Here is a 20421-nt window from a genome sequence, read left to right on the forward strand (position 1 = left end):
ATAGTTTATACGTAAAACAGAGCCTGCTTTTTTAACACTCAAAATTATACCTAACAAAACATACAGCAATTAACATACTTCAAATCCAATTCAACAAGCAATGAAGATATAAACACCACTGGAATACACTCTAAGTGTAATTAAAAGAAGCAAAACAATATATCCATCCTTAAGCAGTTTACAAACAAACTGGGAAACAAAGTATAAAGCTAGAAAAACATTTCATTTCCAAATGAATGGCAACAGACCCTCGCCACAGCAGTAAGTACTGAGCAAATTTACAAAACACAAAAAAAAGAGAAATAAAAACACCCATAAAAAAGTCACTGGAGAAAAACACTCAACCCAGCCTTTAACACAAGGTAACACAGATAGATTAAATGATTAAATATGATCCATGGTATTAAAGTAAAAAAAAAGGCAACAGAAGGTATACATTTAGATGTTGGCAGTAGGGAGATAAAGGACATATGAAGATGAAGGTAACTATGAGGAAGGCAAACAGGGAGTATTAATTACACTTGGTTAGAAAAGGTCACTACAGGTAACTGACCGACCAGGGTGTGTGAGTTCACATAATCAATAACAGAAAGCACAGATACACTTTCTAGCAGGAAAAGTGCACTAAGACCGTTTTTAAGCAGGTAAGTCAAATTACACAGAAGAAACAAGAATAAGAGAGAGAACAAGGCAGAGAAACTGAGCGGAAGGCTGCTGCACTGATGTCAAGCCAAGCAGCCCGTGAGTAAAGAAAGGCAATCAGAGAAAAAGCCAGCATTACCGGGAACTGGTTCTCTGTGGGGGTAACACAGGATGAGGGCGAAGATGTAGGATGCAGCCTCAGAGACACACGCGCTCAAGCACATGGAAAACTCTCGGAAAACAGGTAGAAAGATGAGAGCTGAGTAAGCGCACAATGATACAGAGGCTCAGAGTGCAAGAACTACGGGGTGAAGAGGAAATTAGGACCCTCAAAGGCAAGGCCAACAGCACCGAAAGGAAGACAAACTGATGTGACTCAAGTGGAGGGGATGTGCTCAAACGCAGATGAGAGCAGAAGCCAGAACATTGACAGGAGATGGGGAGGAGCTATCAGGTGATGACATCCTAACGGGGAAGTCGGGCTAAGAAAAATATAAGCACCAAACAAAAGACATCTCAGTACCCAATGAGGTAAAATTTGTGTTAACATTTGGACAAAAGAAGCTATATACAATATTTTTTTTTTACATACAATATTACAAGAAGCCTAGATTTTTAAAAATTAGCTCAAGATAAATACAGATAACTGATTCAAGAAGCTTGAAAAGCAAGAAATGAAGGTTGTTAGAAACAAGGAAGATACTTAATTAGCCAGGAAACTCCATCAAGGTGATCTTCATATACATTTTCAAACCTGCATCTCAAGGCAAGATTCCCTGAATCAGAATTTTGCTAAGTGGTGGTCACAGGGACTTCCCCGGCAGAGCAGTGGTTAAGACCCTGTGCAGGGGGCACAGGTTTGATCCCTAGTTGGGGAATGAAGATCCTGTATGCCCCATGGTGCAGTCAAAATATAATAAAAATTATTTTTAAAATGTGCCAGCAGATCTTGTGTCTGCTGAGGTGCTTTAAAAAAAAATTATTATTAAAAAAAAAAAAGGTGGTCACAGCTCCTATAAGACTGGGAGTTTAGTGTCTGGCACTAATATCACCTTAACTTTGAGGTTCAAGGTTTCTGTTCAGCAAAAATAATGTATATACACATATCTCTTAGGACATCTGCCTAGGTAAAGCATCTGCCTACATTGTGGGAGACCTGGGTTCAATCCCTGGGTCGGGAAGATCCCCTAGAGAAGGAAATGGCAACCTACTCTTGCTGGAAAATCCCATGGACGGAGGAGCCTGGTAGGCTACAGTCCATAGGGTTGCAAAGAGTCAGACACGACTGAGCGACTTCACTTCTGAAGATATCTATACTCAAAATAATGCTGAAAACACTGTACTGGAATACTGAAACAATGGAATCTTTTAAACATCACTTTACAGTCACCAAGCTTCCCTGATGGCTCAGACAGTAAAGCGTCTGTCTGCAATGCAGGAGACCTGGGTTCAATCCCTGGGTTGGGAAGATCCCCTGGAGGAGGAAATGGCAGCCCACTCCAGTATTCTTGCCTGGAAAATGCCATGGACTGCAGAGCCTGGTAGGCTACCGTCCATGGGGTCGCAAGGAGTCGGACACGACTGAGCGACTTCACTTTCACTTTATAGTCACCAATTATAAGCATGGACTGATGTTTTAATAAACACAGACACCCATGGAACCTCTACCACAATTGAAAGCATATTCATCACCCAGAAAAGTTCCCTGTTTCTCACTTGGATCCAAGGCCCCTCATTCCAGGAAACACTGATCTGTTTGTCACAGAGACTGGGTTTGCCATTTCCTACCATTTCATATAAATGGAATCACACAATATGCACTCTTGTGCCTGGCTTCTTTCACTCAGTACATTTTTGACTGACCCATGTCAATGCATGTATTAATAGAGTATTCCTTCTCATTACTGAGTAGTAGTCCAACATAGTGTCAAACAACAGAATGTCTCTTACATGTCATGGTTATCTATGTAATCAAACTATACATAGAATATTTCATAATTTTTCTAAGAACACAGATTTATAAAAGATAGATAAAGAATGGATAAAGCCCTGCAAATCAACTGCAATTTAAAAAAGAGAAAAAAATACCTATCAGAAGAACCAAAGGAAAAAAATGGATAAAGCAGGTAAGTCCTAGATTTTGCAGACACTAAGTAATCAAAAAGTTGATTATTTATACTGTGCAAAATGTCTGAATATTTAGAAGTATATAATAATAGTATGAACTCTGAAATATTTCCCTTCATGTTTATTTTTGTTTTATCTTTATTTTGGGGGATCTCCTTAACTTATTTCAAATTTTACTGAGCTTCCAGGTACTTATCAATAGTACAGAAATCAAACAGCCTAAGAAGTTAACTGTTACAAACCTCATGGGGAATAAGTACAGAAACTAGCACTGAATTTGCTATATGTCATGGAAAATAGTTTTACTAATCCTCACAGAAATCAGAATAGAAGTTTACGAAGCAAAGCAGAAACTTAATAAGCACGTAATATCTAACACTAATTATTATCAAACATTAATAAAACTGGACTTTAGGATTAAATACAGCTTTAAACATCACAGGAAAAAAGATGCTTTCTTGCATAAAGAAGACATATGCAAAGGGAGAGGAAAAACATGACCAAATTCTAAACACTAATCATGAACTTGATATAAAATACCTGACCAGATCTCAGGGCCTGTATCCTGGTAAGTTTTTATTCTCAGATCATAGAAGATATGGGTTAGTTATTTCAGAATGGGCCAAATCCTGATACTTCCTTATCATTCAGAGGGTAGTAAGTTCAATGTCACAGTACAGTGGATAGTACAGTAAAAAATGTGTGTGTGTTAGTCACTCAGTCATGTCGGACTTTTTGCCACCCCATAGACTGTAGCCCGCCAGGCTCCTCTATCCATGGAGTTCTCCAGGCAAAAATACTGGAGTGGGTTGCTATTCTCTTCTCCAGAGGATCTTCCTGACCCAGGGACAGAACCTGGATCTCTTGCATTGCAGGCAGATTCTCAGATGAGAATTGTAGCCCTGGCTGACACCTTGGTTTCTGCCTGGTAAGACCCTGAGCAGGGGATCCACTATCCATGCCCACACACCTGAGACGACTTAAGGCACATAGCTGTGCCTTAAGCCATGGAGTCTGTGGTCATTTATCGCACAGCAGTAAAAAGTGAATGTGTACGATTATTATATAGTATCATCTGAGCCACCAGGGAAGCCCATGTCTACATAAAACAGAGAAACTTTTATTCAAATCATAAATTTTAGGGAAAAAGAATCAAGTGAGAATGGTAATCAATTCTACTTAATAAATATATAATTGGTGCCTAAACATCAAGTTTATTGAGATGGGTCCCAGGAAGTCACAGTTTAAAGACCTTAAGTAATAGTTGATTGGATTATGTGAATTAAAAATTACAATACAGAGGAATAAGACCCCTGCTCAGGGTTTTACCAGGCAGAAACCAAGGTGTCAGCCAGGGCTGCAATTCTCATTTGAGGCTCAGGAACCTCTTCTGAGCTCACTGGTTCCTGGCAGAATTTATTTCCTTGTGCTGTCATGGCTAAGTTTACCACGTTCTTGCTGGCTGTCGGTCAGAGAGCCAGCAGACGATCTCCCAGAGAATCCCTACACTTTCTTGCCATGTGAATAAGGGCTTTCTTCCAGGCCAGCAGCTGTCCCCCTGACCTTCTAACCTTCTAGCTCGCCAGGAGGGAGTCTTATAATAAAGCAGTGACGGAACCACAGCAGTGAATATAGCATCAGCAATGCCATAGGACACAGCCTGACCAAGGCGGCTGCTGCACTCCAAATTCAGTCTCCCCCACACTCCAGTGGAGGGGAGAGCATTAGGTGTAATACCTGGAGTCAAGAATTTGTGGACCACCTTAGAATTCAGCCTACCACAGATTTGGAAAGGATGCTGTGAGTGCAAGAGAGGAAAGGCAAGATTTAGACTGGCAGAACAAAGAAGGGAAAAGGAAGTTAACAGGTGAGCCCTTGAGAGTCGAGCTCTGTGCACCACTCTTGAAATTTTTCATTTTTTTTAAATGAAGAAATTAAGGCTCAGAAAAGTGAAGTAACTTGTCCAAGGCTATATAGTCTGGATCTGCCCAAAGAAAATGTCTGAACTAACCTATCTAGGTCCATGGCTAGCGGGGTCACTGATCATCTAAGTAAATGCTTGGAGTGGGGAGTGGGAGTGGGGACTGGGAGTGGAGAGGGTGGGAGGGTGGGCAGGGGCCAGCAGGTGAAGAGAACACAAGTGTGGGGACGAAGCTGCAGCAGCCGTGTGCAGTGGGGAGACTGCAGTCTGGTCCTCAGCTCTGTGTGACTAGAGCACACAGCCAGGTATGTGATTTTAAAAAGATGGCAGAGGAATGGTGAATCACAGCCTTCTCAGCAAACTTTTTAAGCAATTTTAACTGTCACATATGAATTATCAGTACGAGTTACATAAGTACGTGCAGGAAAACTAAGAAGTCCTAACAGATGCTGAAGAACTCTAGTAGAAACAAGCCAGGTGTATACATTTCACAGAGCAGGGTGAAACCGGAGTTAAAGAGCAGCAGTGTACATGCACGGGTACCCAAGACCTACCTTCATTTCACCGCTTCCACCAGCACTCAGCACATTTCTCCAGCCTTGTTCCCTGGCCCTATTTATTCTCTCCAACTTTGAGGGGAAAGAAACAAATAAAACACCATTTCAAGTATTTAATATAAAGTATATGAAATACACTTAGTAATAAAAAGGAAACCAGTGTAATCCTTTGAAAAAGGGGGGGCATGTGTGTGGGGAGGTGGTGGAGTGTGCTGGGGAAAATGGACAATCCTCTCACCCTTTGCTTTTCCTGTCTTTTCACCTGCTCAGCCTTCAGCAGACTAACCTGCAATAATTTTAAAGACAAACTTCTTAGAACTCTTAAAACAATTATCATCTCCAACTTGGCTGGAGAAGAAAAATAACAGTGAAGTAACTACCTGATCCTTAGACTTCTTTTCTTTTTCAGTCAATTCCAATCTTCTTTTTCTTGGTGCTTCCTTAAAAAAAAAAAAAAAAAATTATCAATAATAAATACTACTTTTTCTAGCTTAATCAGTAAAGTTAGCATACCGGTGGTAGACGTATATCCTGGAAGGTTTAAAAACAGAAATAAGTTAGAGGTATTTGTTTGAAAGAAATAAGGAGGAAAGGTTTGGAGGTTTTATAAAATTTGTTTCTTTTTTTCATAATTAGTTTTACAAAGCTGTGAAATAAGCACACAGATGTGTTTATACCTCAAACAGTTTCCTCCTTTCTTCTCCAGGATTCACTTTCTTCACTGGGGTTTGATGGGCCTGGACAGAAAGTAAAACTACAAATTAGATTAAGGATTTTGAGGTATCCATTTGAAAAATTCAAATGTATGGAAATTTAAAATAAGAAAAACGTAAAGCCAATACTGCCATAACTCTCTTTCAAAATACATTATCCTTCAAAAAAAAAAAAAAAAAGAAAGGAACCACTTAAGTGTCTAATACACTATTTGTTCAAAAAAGAGAAACACAGGATCCAAAGAAACCATGGAAAAAGGGTCTTCCCTAATCATCCAGTAAAAAGCGTATTCAGGTAGAGATGCTAACTGTAAGTTCTCTAACGTTATGAAAACAGAATGTCATCTAGAAAGCCCAAATCTGAAGAAATTTTTCTTAAAAAAAAAATGAAATGAGTTAACACTTAACTTCTCTCCCTACCTCCAGATATAACCATTGTTAACATTTTCATAAATATCTTTTCTGAGACTGTTTTATGAACATGAATACACACAACTATATACATGTGTATATACATACACACATAGTCTTAGCTTTTTATACTTTTTACATAAATATAATAAACAATGTATTACGATGGGAAAATGTTTTTCACTATTAACAACATTACCTGACATTTCCACATTGTGGTAAACAATTTAACAATGGTGATATTCCAAACCATGGATATAATTAATTTATTCAACTACTCTTGAAGGAAGGACATTGTGTTGGTTCTAATTTTTCCCCATACTGTTAGAAACATTCTTGTAGGTACATTTTGTATCATATGCAAGTCTTTCGAAAGGGCAATTTCTAAATGGAATCATAAAGTAATAATGAAATTTAAGTGTTGAGAAAAACTGCCACCTCAAGAAGCTGCATCAATTTATACTCTCATCAAGGAATTCATTTTCTCATAACCTCACAAATAATGAGTATTATCAATGTCTTAAATTTTTAATATCTGGGAAGACTACTTTCCAGTATATTAGATAATTACATTTCTTCTTTAATATGCTAATTGTTCATCTTATTTTATAGTTGTTCTAATTTTATGGGCTATTTGTATATTATGAAAAATAAAGAGTATTTCAGATTTGCAAATTTTTTTTACATTTTGTCTTTGAACAGCTGTTTATTGTATCTTAAACTGTACAGAAGTCTGTAATTTATATAGTTAAATCTGCCAGTCTTTTCCTTTATGATATCAGCATAAACTATTTTACTAAAGAAGACATTTCAGACCTCATTTGCTTCTGCCACTTGGATAGTTTCATTTTTATATTCAGAAGTTATATATAATCTAACTTAAATTTAGATTTTAAAATATTAAAGTTAGATTTTTATTTTTAGATTTATCTGGAATAAATTTTTGTTCATGGAATGAGTCGGGAATCTAATTTTTTTCTCTAGAAAATCCAGTTATCTCATAGCCATTTCTTGGCTGATACATCTTTTCCCACAATGGTCTGAAATGCCTCATTAATCACATAATAAATTCAAATACACATTAATCACATAATAAATTCCAATTTCTGGAATTCTCTATGTCATCTATCCATCTTCTTTTTTAACTATGATATAAAGCCACCTATAAAAAAGTAGATAAAGGAGATACACAGAGGTTAGCAAAAATAAAGGAAAAACCCAGTAACTACTACCCAAGTCAAGAAACAGAATAATGCCAACACACAGAAATCCTCCACATGTCCTTCCACAAGAGAGACAGCCACCATCCCCACTTTACTAATCACTACCTCACTTGTCTCTGTTGCTTTGCCACTTGGATACATGTTCCTAAACAATACAGTTTTGTTTTTTTTAAATGTTCTGAGTTCTATATAAATGGAATCATACAATATATATTCCTTTGTATCTCACTTCTGTTGCTCAACACTGTTTTCAGAATAACCCTTGTTATTATGTTTATTTATCTGCATTTGCTTTCTTCATTGATAAACAACATTCCACTGATGTGGAGTCCCTTCTTGCACAGTTATCCTGCACTTTTCACAGCAGGGCTATTCTACAGTAACTGAGGGAGTGTCTATTTCCTTTTCTAATTATTCACTGTCACATGCTCAACTTCTATCAGGCCACGTCACTGAATTCATTAACAGTGTTCTGCTTCTTCACTAGGAGTTTCTAGGTAGGGAATCATATCTGTAAATGTCTATATTTTCTCATCTCTCCCAATATTTATGTTTCTTATTTCTTTCTCTTTTTAATTTCATGGGCTAGGCTTCTGGAAAAACATCAAATGATAGCATCATTACAAACACCCTTGTCTTGTTCCTAACTTTAATGTAAATGCTTCCAACTTTTCATCATTATGTATAATGCCTGATGTAGGTTTCTGGTATATATAACTGGGTCAAATTAAGAATTTTTACCTCTATTTCTTGAATCAAAGAAATTTGAATTTTTTTAAAAAAACTACTTTATTGAGGTATGATGGACATACAAAAAGTTATACATGGTTAATGTAAACAACCAAGTAAGTTTTTTTAAAGGGTTAAATTCTACTGAACTTTCAGTATCTACTGAGATAATTTATATATGACTTTTTCTTCTAATCTACTAACAGTGAAATTAACCAGTTTCCGACTACTGAACTATCTTTCCACTCCTGAAATGTATCCTATTTAGTAAGTTTTGAATTACTCTTTTGATAAATTGCTTGATTTAACTTAACTTTTTTAAAAAACATTTTTAAGGATTTCTGCATGTGTGTTCATAAGTATAAATGACCCATGGATTTCTTTCTTTTATATCCTGTGCTAGCTACTCAATTTTGTGATCAACGTTGAGCCTACTACAGGGACAATTTTCCAAACAATTCAAAGTACAGTTCTGAATATACCAAAAACAGATTAAAAGTATTTACAGAAAACTCTTAAGTTATGTATAATGCATCAGTTTTAAAATTTTCCAGCTACCTTAGGAAAAAATATATAAAAAGAAACACTGTATAAAAGCATTCACCTGTTAGGCTTCAATTCAAAGGAAAGGAAATGTTACTTTAAAAAATTATTTCAGTGATCATTTACATTATTATTAAAATAACTCAGCATTTGATTAAATCAGTAAAGTATCTCCACTAACAATTCCATTTCAGTAGTGGCTGTATTTTGACAAAAGTCAATGTTATAAGAAATTACTTTCATTTGCCACTTACTGCTTCAATTTCCTAAATTTTGTAAAATGACTATAACAGATAAGCACTAAAACTCTAAAAGTGAATTCAGAATAATACAAAAAAAATATGATCCACAATCAATATGAAATTAATAAAATTAATCCCAACATATCACTGTTAAGATATATTATATAGCTTACAACATACAAAAAAGAAGTAGAAAGGGATCAAAAGTTTTCTTTCACTAAAACAAAAAAAGATATTTAAAATTTCTGCCCACTTTAGAAAGCAACATGAGACGGGTGGATGAACTGAGAGACTGGGGTTGACATGTACACATTGCTGCTGCTGCTGCTAAGTCGCTTCAGTCGTGTCCGACTCTGTGCGACCCCATAGACGGCAGCCCACCAGGCTCCACTGTCCCTGGGGTTCTCCAGGCAAGAACGCTGGAGTGGGTTGGCATTTCCTTCTCCAAGGCATGCATGCATACTAAGTCACTTCAGTCGTGTCTGACTCTGTGCGACCCCATGGACAGCAGCCCTCCAGGCTCCTCTGTCCACAGGATTCTCCAGGCAAGAGCCCTGGAGTGGGTGCCATGTCCTTCTCCAACATGTACACACTACTGTGTATAAAACAGATAACAGTAAGAAGCTACGGTCTAGCACAGGAAACTCTCCTCAATGCTCTGTGGTGAGCTAAATGGGAAGGAAATCCAAAAAAGGGGACTAGTGCATACAAAAAGCTGATTCACTTTGTTGTATAGCAGAAACTAACAGCATTATAAAGCAACTACACTCCAATAAAAATTTATTAAAAAAAAGCGCAACATGATACATAATTTCAACATAACTTCCTCCTTAGGAAATGCAATTAATTTAATCAATACATTACTTAATTTGAGTACAATAAAACGATATTTATGTGATACCATTAAATGGGTTGATAAACTGGTAAGAGGAGAATAATGATTTTCTTATACTGTGTTTTATCATTTTAATTAAATGACCATCATAAAATATCCATTTTATAGATGTTTTAACTCAAAGTTACATTAGCAATGTGATAAGTGGTATTAAATCTCACACAATGACTATTAATAAATAGTAGCTTTGCTCCCTGACAAAATGACAGAAGCAATAGGTTCTCAGAACTATCCCACCTCCTCACTGTATTATTAGATCCCAACTCCTAACCAAACTTAGGCTAGTTATTTCAATTTTCACTTAAGCCAACCATGTATCTCACCACCTAACCCCATTAACACTAGGGTTAATGAGATGACAATAATACTGAAATACTTAAAGAACAGTAGCTTTCAAACTTTTTCTAAAAGCAACCCACAGTAAGAAAGATATTTCACATTTAGACCCAATAAAGATAAATACACACACATTCCATAAAATACTTTTACTATGTTTAACTAAGTCTGTTACTTTCCATTCTATTACTTAAAAAAAAGTCCCCGCTCCTCACTCATTAAAATGATTCTGCCACCTCTAATAGACAGCAACCCCCACTTTTTAAATAGTAGACTGCTTCTGGCTGAACTATTACTGAACTACAAGGAAAAAAAACCAGCTGTAGATAATGCTCTTCATGGTATTACAAAGTTAACGTTTCAAAGTACGTTTTATGTACATACAACTTAAACTAGTGGGGGACGCTACCTAGGAGCTTTGTAAAAACACATACTGCTTCCATACAAGAGAATTACCTGGCAATAAACAGACCACACACTGCATGACTTCATTCACATGACACATTCAGAACAAGCAAATCCACACAGACAGAAGTAGACTAGCCCAGCGGTTGCCCAGGGCTATGGGGTTTGGTGGAGAACAGGGAGTGAATGCTAATGGAAAAGGATTTGAGGGGAGACAATGAAGTGCTCTAAAACTGATTATGGGGATGGTTGCACAATTCTTGCAAATCCATTGGAAATAATTTAATTTCAGACTTTAAATGGATGAATTATAGTATGTGAGTGATAACTTGATTAAGCTATTTTCAAAAAACATGTATCCTCAAGAGTTGCTGAATCGTAATTTCTGGACACAGAGCCCTGCATTTTGACAAGTTTCGCAGGTTAACACTTGCCTAACAAATCTAGCACTGGTCTCAACATCTGTGAAAACATGACACACAAAATCTTAAAAATATTAACCTGAGTGATAACAGCAGCTCGTTATACATGACTAGCTTTAAACTAGATTATACAACCATCTGCAACAAGAGAAAGTTTAACTAAGACACCTATGTACTCTTAGGTAAGTCACATGGAGGGAAAAATTATCTCTCGGTGCACCAGACTGTCACAGATATAAGATGCTCAAATATTTGTGAAATAAAAATGCCAAAGGTGTTCCTCTGAGATCACATAGGTATTTTCAGAACACAATCTACAAAGAAGAGAAAATATGTAAAACATCCATACTAAAAGAAAATGTGTTGTTTTGTGTTTTTTTGCTAAAATGAGAGCCAAAATACTGAAGCACATTCATGGAGCTCCCTCTGGTGGCTTAATAACCACTCCTTTTCTTTTATTTTATTTTATTTTATTTTTTTTATACAATGTATTTTTTTTTTTTCCTCTAATTTTATTTTATTTTTAAACTTTACATAATTGTATTAGTTTTGCCAAATATCAAAATGAATCCGCCACAGGTATACATGTGTTCCCCATCCCGAACCCTCCTCCCTCCTCCCTCCCCATACCATCCCTCTGGGCCGTCCCAGTGCACCAGCCCCAAGCATCCACTCCTTTTCTTTTAGAAAACAGCTGTAATTATTACAGGAACTGGAACAAAGAAAGTTTTCAGGACGTGCAGGGGCACTAGCAGTCTCAAACAGGAAAGGGCAACGATTGCCCCCTGCTGTCAGAGCTGCCCTGAGCCTGCTGAGTGCGGACACACTGAGGAGGGCAAGGTAGCCTGGCCCAGGGTGAGACTGAGTGGTGAGCAGCAGTCACACTGGGAACAGACTCTGCAGGCAGGAGGAGAGGATATGATGGTGACAGTGACCAGGGGTCAGGAGCGATTCTAATAGTGTGTAGTGAGACAAGAACCCACAGCCTGGGGAGGCCATGCGGCCCGGCACGCACAGTTACACACAACGCACAGTTACACACACTGGCGCTGAGAAGCCCAGCAGAACCCCTTAGACATGCAAGGACAGGACAGGTCTGGAGCTCAGGAAAGGATTCCAGGCTCGAGATGCAGATCGGGGTGTGGGTTTAGAGGTGCTGTCAGAGAGTGAGGCTGTCCGGGGGTGTCCACAGCTGGCCTCCTGAACCACTTGAGCATCTGAGTCAGGGACGTGTGGAGGAACTCACACAGGAGGCGAGAAGAGCAGGTAGGCAGTGAGGGAGACGATCAGCAGAGTGGGATACTCTGGACTCAAGTGAACAAAAAGTTTAAGAAAGGGTAGCCAAGTGAACTGAAGCTGAGGCAGAGGAAGAAGATACCTGACCACTGAATGGAACCACTGGGGCTCCCAGAAGTCCTTGCCAGGAGCAGTGACCCAACAGCTGTGACAGAGCAAGCTCTGGGCAGAAGGGGTTCAAGAGAGAAGGGGAAACAAGGAAGTGGAGACATTCAGACAAGGCTTCGGGAAGTTCTGCCATTAAAGGAGCAGAGATCCAGGGAAGTGGCTGGAGGGACACATGGGAGGGAAGGAAGGGCTTTCTTAACAAGACTGAAGATATGATATGGACAGTCACCCACCAGGCTCCTCTGTCCACGGGATTCTCCAGGCAAGAATACTGGAGTGGGTTACCATTCTTATCTCCAGGGGATCTTCCCGACCCAGGGATCGAACTTGGGTTTCCTGCATTGCAGGCAGATTCTTTACCTTCTGAGCCACCAAGGAAGCCCATTTGTTTGCTAACAGGAATGATTAAGGACAGAGGAAAAATATGATACAGAAGAGAAAGAGAAGTCCTTTAAAAGGCAAAAATAATAGTAAGAGATGGCATACAAACAGCAAGGTCGACTCTAGATCAAAACAGACAGATCCTCCAAGTATAAGGAAGAAAGCAAGAGACTGGCAACAGGCAGGACCGACAGGCAGGAGTGCTGCTGAGTGTGGGCAATTTTCATCTACTTGGCTCTTTTTTCTCAGTGAAATAGGAAGCAATGTTCATCACCCTGAGGGGATAAACAAGGAAAGGTAGGAGATAACCATCTAGAAAGTAGGAAAGGAACTGGCCCGCGGAAACATGATGGGGGGGGGGGGGCGGGGGGCAGTGACAGTGCACACCTGACACTGTAGGTTTAAACTCAAGTGAGACCAGAGAGCTGCAGGTTTCCTCCAACCACACCCACTGGGTGGAGCAGTCAAAAGCTTTGGAAACTATTACAATGAGAGAACATGAAATTAAAGCTGGTAAAGGAAAATAAAAACAAAGACAGGATGAACAATGATAAAACCAGGAAAGATCCATGGATCCAAACAGAACAAACACGTTTTCAAGGCGGGTTCTCAGAGACTAAGCTGGAAACACAGGAAGCAGTGGTAAGAGCGGGGTCCCTGTAACTGAGACTAGGAAGTAGGTGTTCTTCCTGATGACAAATGTGATGGCATGCCATAGGGGAGAGATCCAAAGTGAAGCAGGAGACAAGATCATCAAAGAGAACAATCAGAAAACAAAAAGGCAGTGTACCACCGAAAGGACCATCATCTCAAGACACTAAAGTCACCAAGAACCGTGACATCGCCGCGAAGAGGGAGGAGCAGCATGTGACACAAAGCCTGGTGGCGGGGCTTAGGAAGCCAGGGCAAATCCAGCAACGACATCAAGGAACACAACGTGATCGTCCTCCTCCAGACCCAGCAGGACTGAGGGACCAGAGAGGAAATGGTCCCCGACAGAGCGGCACAACAATGTGTGTAACAAGCCAGGTTTTAGAGTAAAAAAGGTGCAGAGATCTTGACAAGTTGAGAACGCAGGGGATCTTGCTGACCATGGACTCGCTGAGGTCTCTGAGGAACAGTTCGGGCGCTCTGCAGAGGCAGGGGCTGGAGCACGGTAGGACCAGAGCCTCAGGGAGCTGAGAAACTACGTAATAAGGAGATGCCAGGAGTCCTGGGTGCTTTGTAGTAACTAAAGAAAAGAAGGCGAAAGGATATAATGGAACTCATCCATTTAGGCCTGATTGGAAGTGGTCAAACAAGAGATGGCAAGAGTGAATGTCGACATTCTAGGAATCAGCGAACTGAAATGGACTGGAATGGGTGAATTTAACTCAGATGACCATTACATCTACTATCGCGGGCAGGAATCCCTCAGAAGAAATGGAGTAGCCATCGTGGTCAACAAAAGACTCCAAAATGCAGTACTTGGATGCAATCTCAAAAACGACAGAATGATCTCTGTTCGTTTCCAAGGCAAACCATTCAATATCACAGTAATCCAAGTCTATGCCCCAACCAGTAATGCTGAAGAAGCTGAAGTTGAACGGTTCTATGAAGACCTACAAGACCTTTTAGAACTAACACCCAAAAAAGATGTCCTTTTCATTATAGGGGATTGGAATGCAAAAGTAGGAAGTCAAGAAACACCTGAAGTAACAGGCAAATTTGGCCTTGGAATACAGAATGAAGCAGGGCAAAGACTAATAGAGTTTTGCCAAGAAAATGCACTGGTCATAAAAAACACCCTCTTCCAACAACACAAGAGAAGACTATATGCATGGACATCACCAGATGGTCAACACCGAAATCAGACTGATTATATTCTTTGCAGCCAAAGATGGAGAAGCTGTATACAGTCAACAAAAACAAGACCAGGAGCTGACTGTGGCTCAGACCATGAACTCCTTATTGCCAAATTCAGACTTAAATTGAAGAAAGTAGGGAAAACCACTAGACCATTCAGGTATGACCTAAATCAAATCCCTTATGATTATACAGTGGAATTGAGAAATAGATTTAAGGGCCTAGATTTGATAGATAGAGTGCCTGATGAGCTATGGAATGAGGTTCGTGACATCGTACAGGAGACAGGGATCAAAACCATCCCCATGGAAAAGAAATGCAAAAAAGCAAAATGGCTGTCTGGGGAGGCCTTACAAATAGCTGTGAAAAGAAGAGAAGCGAAAAGCAAAGGAGAAAAGCAAAGATATAAACATCTGAATGCAGAGTTCCAAAGAATAGCAAGGAGATAAGAAAGCCTTCTTCAGCAATCAATGCAAAGAAATAGAGGAAAACAACAGAATGGGAAAGACTAGAGATCTCTTCAAGAAAATCAGAGATACCAAGGGAACATTTCATGCAAAGACAGGCTTGATAAAGGACAGAAATGGTATGGACCTAACAGAAGCAGAAGATATTAAGAAGAGATGGCAAGAATACACAGAAGAACTGTACAAAAAAGATCTTCACGACCCAGATAATCACGATGGTGTGATCACTGACCTAGAGCCAGACATCCTGGAATGTGAAGTCAAGTGGGCCTTAGAAAGCATCACTATGAACAAAGCTAGTGAAGGTGATGGAATTCCAGTTGAGCTATTTCAAATTCTGAAAGATGATGCTGTGAAAGTGCTGCACTCAATATGCCAGCAAATTTGGGAAACTCAGCAGTGGCCATAGGACTGGAAAAGGTCAGTTTTCATTCCAATCCCAAAGAAAGGCAATGCCAAAGAATGCTCAAACTACCGCACAATTGCACTCATCTCACACGCTAGTAAAGTAATGCTCAAAATTCTCCAAGCCAGGCTTCAGCAATATGTGAACCGTGAACTTCCTGATGTTCAAGCTGGTTTTAGAAAAGGCAGAGGAACCAGAGATCAAATTGCCAACATCTGCTGGATCATGGAAAAAGCAAGAGAGTTCCAGAAAAACATCTATTTCTGCTTTATTGACTATGTCAAAGCCTTTGACTGTGTGGATCACAATAAACTGTGGAAAATTCTGAGAGATGGGAATACCAAACCACCTGATCTGCCTCTTGAGAAATTTGTATGCAGGTCAGGAGGCAACAGTTAGAACTGGACATGGAACAACAGACTGGTTCCAAATAGGAAAAGGAGTATGTCAAGGCTGTATAATATCACCCTGTTTATTTAACTTATATGCAGAGTACATCATGAGAAACGCTGGACTGGAAGAAACACAAGCTGGAATCAAGACTGCCGGGAGAAATATCAATAACCTCAGATATGCAGATGACACCACCCTTATGGCAGAAAGTGAAGAGGAACTCAAAAGCCTCTTGATGAAGGTGAAAGTGGAGAGTGAAAAAGTTGGCTTAAAGCTCAACATTCAGAAAACGAAGATCATGGCATCCGGTCCCATCACTTCATGGGAAACAGATGAGGAAACAGTGGAAACAGTATCAGACTTATTTTTCTGGGCTCCAAAATCACTGCAGATGGTGACTGCAGCCATGAAATTAAAAGATGCTTACTCCTTGGAAGGAAATTTATGACCAACCTAGACAGCATATTCAAAAGCAGAGACATTACTTTGCCAACAAAGGTCTGTCTAGTCAAGGCTATGGTTTTTCCTGTGGTCATGTATGGATGTGAGAGTTGGACTGTGAAGAAGGCTGAGCACCGAAGAATTGATGCTTTTGGACTGTGGTGTTGGAGAAGACTCTTGAGAGTCCCTTGGACTGCAAGGAGATCCAACCAGTCCATTCTGAAGGAGATCAGCCCTGGGATTTCTTTGGAAGGAATGATGCTGAAGCTGAAACTCCAATACTTTGGCCACCTCATGCAAAGAGTTGACTCATTGGAAAAGACTCTGATGCTGGGAGGGACTGGGGGCAAAAGGAGAAGGGGATGACAGAGGATGAGATGGCTGGATGGCATCACTGACTCGATGGACGTGAGTTTGAATGAACTCTGGGAGTTGGTGATGGGCAGGGAGGCCTGGCGTGCTGCGATTCATGGGGTCGCAAAGAGTCGGACACGACTGAGCGACTGATCTGATCTGATCTGATGTAACTATTAATAGTATGATTATATAACTATTAATAGAATGAAGTGGCTAGGCCAAAGAGGAAATGACACCTGTGGACATGTCTGGGGATGAAAGTAAAATCTGATGCTGTAAGGAACAGTACGGCATAGAAACCTGGGATGTTAGGTCTATGAATCAAGGTAAATTGGATGTGGTCAAGCAGGAAATGGCAAGTGTAAACAATGACATCTTAGAAATCAGTGAACAAAAATGGACAGGAAAGGATGAACTGAATTCAGATGACCATGATATCTACCACTGTGGGTAAGAATCCAACAGAAGAAATGGAGTACCCTCATAGTCAACTAAAGAGTTCCAAATGTAGTACTTGAGTGCAATCTCAAAAACAACAGAATGATCTCAGTTTGCTTCCAAGGCAAACCGTTCAGTACCACAGTAATCCACATCTATGTCCCGACCAAAGAAGCTGAAGCTGATCAGTTCTATCAAGACCTCCTAGAACTAACACCAAAAAAAGAAGTCCTGTTTATCATAGGGGACTGGAATGTGAAAGCAGGAAGTCAAGAGATAACTGGAGTTTGGTCTTAGAGTATAAAATGAAGCAGGGGAAAGGCTAATAGAATTCTGCCAAGGGAACTCACTGGTCATTGCAAACACCCTTTTTCAACAACCCAAGAGACGACTTTACACATGGACATCATCAAATGATCAATACTGAAATCAGATTGATTGTATTTATTGTAGCGGATGATGGAGAAGCTGTATATAGTCAGCAAAAACAAGACCTGAAGTTGACTGTGGCTTAGATCATCAGCTCCTTATAGCACAATTCAGGCTTAAACTAAAGAAAGCAGGGAAATTCATGAGGCTAGTCAGGTACAACTTAAATCAAATCCCGTGAATATACAGTGGGGGTGACAATAGATTCAAGGGATTAGATCTAGTAAACAGAGTGCCTAAAGAACTATGGACAGAGGTTTGTAACAGTGTACAGGAGGCAACAAACAAAATCATCCCAAAGAAAAAGAAATGAGAGAAGGTAAAGTGGTTGTCTGAGGAGGCTTTACAAATAACTGAGGAAAAAAGAGCAACAAAAAGCAAAGGAGAAAGGGAAAGGTACACCAATACTAAATGCAGACTTTCAGAGAACAGCAAGGGGATACAAGAAGGCCTTTTTCAATGAACAATGTAAAGAAACAGAGGAGAAAACAGACAGGGAAAGACCTGAGATCTCTTCAAGAAACTGGAGATATCAAAGGTACATTTTATCCAAAGATGGGCACAATAAAGGACAGAAATGGTAAAGATCTAATAGAAGCAAAAGAGATCAAGAAAAGATGGCAAGAATACACAAAAGAACCGTTTAAAAAAGACCTTAATGACCCTGATAACCATGATGGTTTGGTCACTCACCCAGAGCCAGACATTGTGGAGTATGAAATTAAGAGGGCCTTAGGAAGCACTGCTGCCAATAAAGCAAGTGGAGGTGATGGAATTCCAGCAGGCTATTTAAAATCCTAAAAGATGACATTATTAAAGTGTTACACTCAATATATCAGCAATTTTGGAAAACCCAGAAGTGGTCACAGGACTGAAAAGTTCAATCTTCATCCCAATTCCCAAGAAAGGCACTACTAAAGGATGTTCAAACTACCAGACAATTGCACTCATCTCCCATACTAATAAGGTTATGCTCAAAATCCTTCAAGCCAGGCTTCAGCATTATGTGAACCAAGAATGTTCAGTTGTTCAAACTAGGTTTAGGAAAGGCAGAGGAACCAGAGATCAAATTGTCAACATTCACTGTATCATACAGAAAGCAAGAGAATTCCAGAAAAACATCTACTTTTGTTTCATTGACTATGCTAACACCTTTGATTGTGTGGATCATTAAAAAACTGTGGAAACTCTTAAGGGGATGGGAATACCAGACCATCTTACCTGTCTCCTGAAAAACCTGTTTGCGGGTCAAGAAGCAATTGTTAGAACCTTATATGGAACAACAGACTGCTTCAAAATTGAGAAAGGAGTATGACAAGGCTGTTTATTGTCACCCTGTTTATTTAACTTATATACAGAGCACATCATGTGAAATGCTGGGATGGATGAGTTACAAGCTGGAATCAAGATTGCCAGGAGAAATATCAACAACCTCAGATATGCAGATACCACTTTAATGGCAGAAAGTGAAGAGGTACTAAAAAGGTCTTCTGATGAGGGTGGAAGAAGAGAGTGGAAAAGCTGGCTTAGAACTCAATATTAAGAAAACTAAGATCATGGCATCCAGTCCCATCACTTCATGGCAAACAGAAGGGAAAAACATGGATGCAGTGACAGATTTCCTCTTCTTGGGCTCTAAGACTGCTGCAGATGGTGACTGCAGCCATGAAATAAGAAGACAATTGCTTCTTGGCAGGAAAGCTATGACAAACCTAGACAGTGTATTAAAAAGCAAAGACATCACCTTGCCGACAAAGGTCTGTATAGTGAAAGCTATGGTTTTTCCAGCAGTCATGTACGGATGTGAGAGATGGATCATAAAGGAGGCTGAGTGCCAAAAAATTGATGCCTTCGAATTGTGGTGCTGGAGAAGACTCTTGAGAGTCCCTTGGACTGCAAGGAGATCCAACCAGTCCATCCTAAAGGAAATCAACCCTGAATATTCATTGGAAGGAGTGATGCTGAAGCTGAAGATCCAATACTCTGGCCACCTAATACGAAGAGACAACTCATTAGAAAAGACCCTGATGCTGGGCAGGAGCTAAAGGGGGCGACAGAGGATGAGGTTGGATGGCATCACTGATTCAGTGGGCATGAACTTGGGCAAACTCCAAGAGACAGGGAGGGACAGGAAAGCCTGGTGTGCTGCAGTACATGGGGTCACTAGTGTTGGACACAACTTGGCAACTGAACAAAAACAACAAACACAACAAAAAAGTAAAATCCACAAACCCAGGGTGCCAGCTGTCACAGTGCCCTTCAGCTGGAAATTTACCCTTCACTGCCCTGCTCAAGACCCTGGGGCTGGACAGTGCACACATCATGCATGCTAAAGACAAAGAACTCCCCTACTGTGAGGTTTGTCTTATAGCACACCTATGTACCGAAACTTTTTTCTGAGCATTTGTGTACATGTATGTGCAGACACAGAGCAAAACCAACAGGTCCCATATTCCAGAGAATACAGCAGCTACAGACATGGAAGAAAAATGACAAATTCTTGCAACTAATCTATGTTTTTAGGCACAGCACCTAAATGCTACAGGCCTTAATTTTCTTTTGAAACATGACAGACCACAAGGTCATATCCCTCCACATATTTAATTATCTCATATGAATCCTTAAATTCAAGTTTTTCCCAGATCTTTATGATGTTTATCTCAGATGTTTATTTATTTTATGCACAAAAACAAA

General features: G+C 39.7%; 1 protein-coding gene across 4 annotated transcripts in view; it reads right to left on the minus strand.

The window, feature by feature from the left end:
- NEK1 (NIMA related kinase 1) overlaps window positions 1-20421 on the minus strand; it is a 133845-nt gene that overhangs the window by 85941 nt on the left and 27483 nt on the right. For 3 of the 4 annotated variants that reach the window (XM_027548930.1, XM_027548931.1, XM_027548928.1), the window contains exons 12-15: window positions 5925-5984; window positions 5628-5687; window positions 5486-5533; window positions 5245-5319 (exon numbers count right to left, since the gene is read on the minus strand). In XM_027548930.1, the coding sequence (XP_027404731.1) occupies window positions 5245-5319; window positions 5486-5533; window positions 5628-5687; window positions 5925-5984 (243 nt within the window). The remainder of the gene's footprint in view (window positions 1-5244; window positions 5320-5485; window positions 5534-5627; window positions 5688-5924; window positions 5985-20421) is intronic. The other variant, XM_027548929.1, reaches the window with a different exon arrangement.

This window comes from Bos indicus x Bos taurus, chromosome 8 (genome assembly GCF_003369695.1).
Source record: "Bos indicus x Bos taurus breed Angus x Brahman F1 hybrid chromosome 8, Bos_hybrid_MaternalHap_v2.0, whole genome shotgun sequence".
Classification (NCBI taxonomy): domain Eukaryota; kingdom Metazoa; phylum Chordata; class Mammalia; order Artiodactyla; family Bovidae; genus Bos; species Bos indicus x Bos taurus.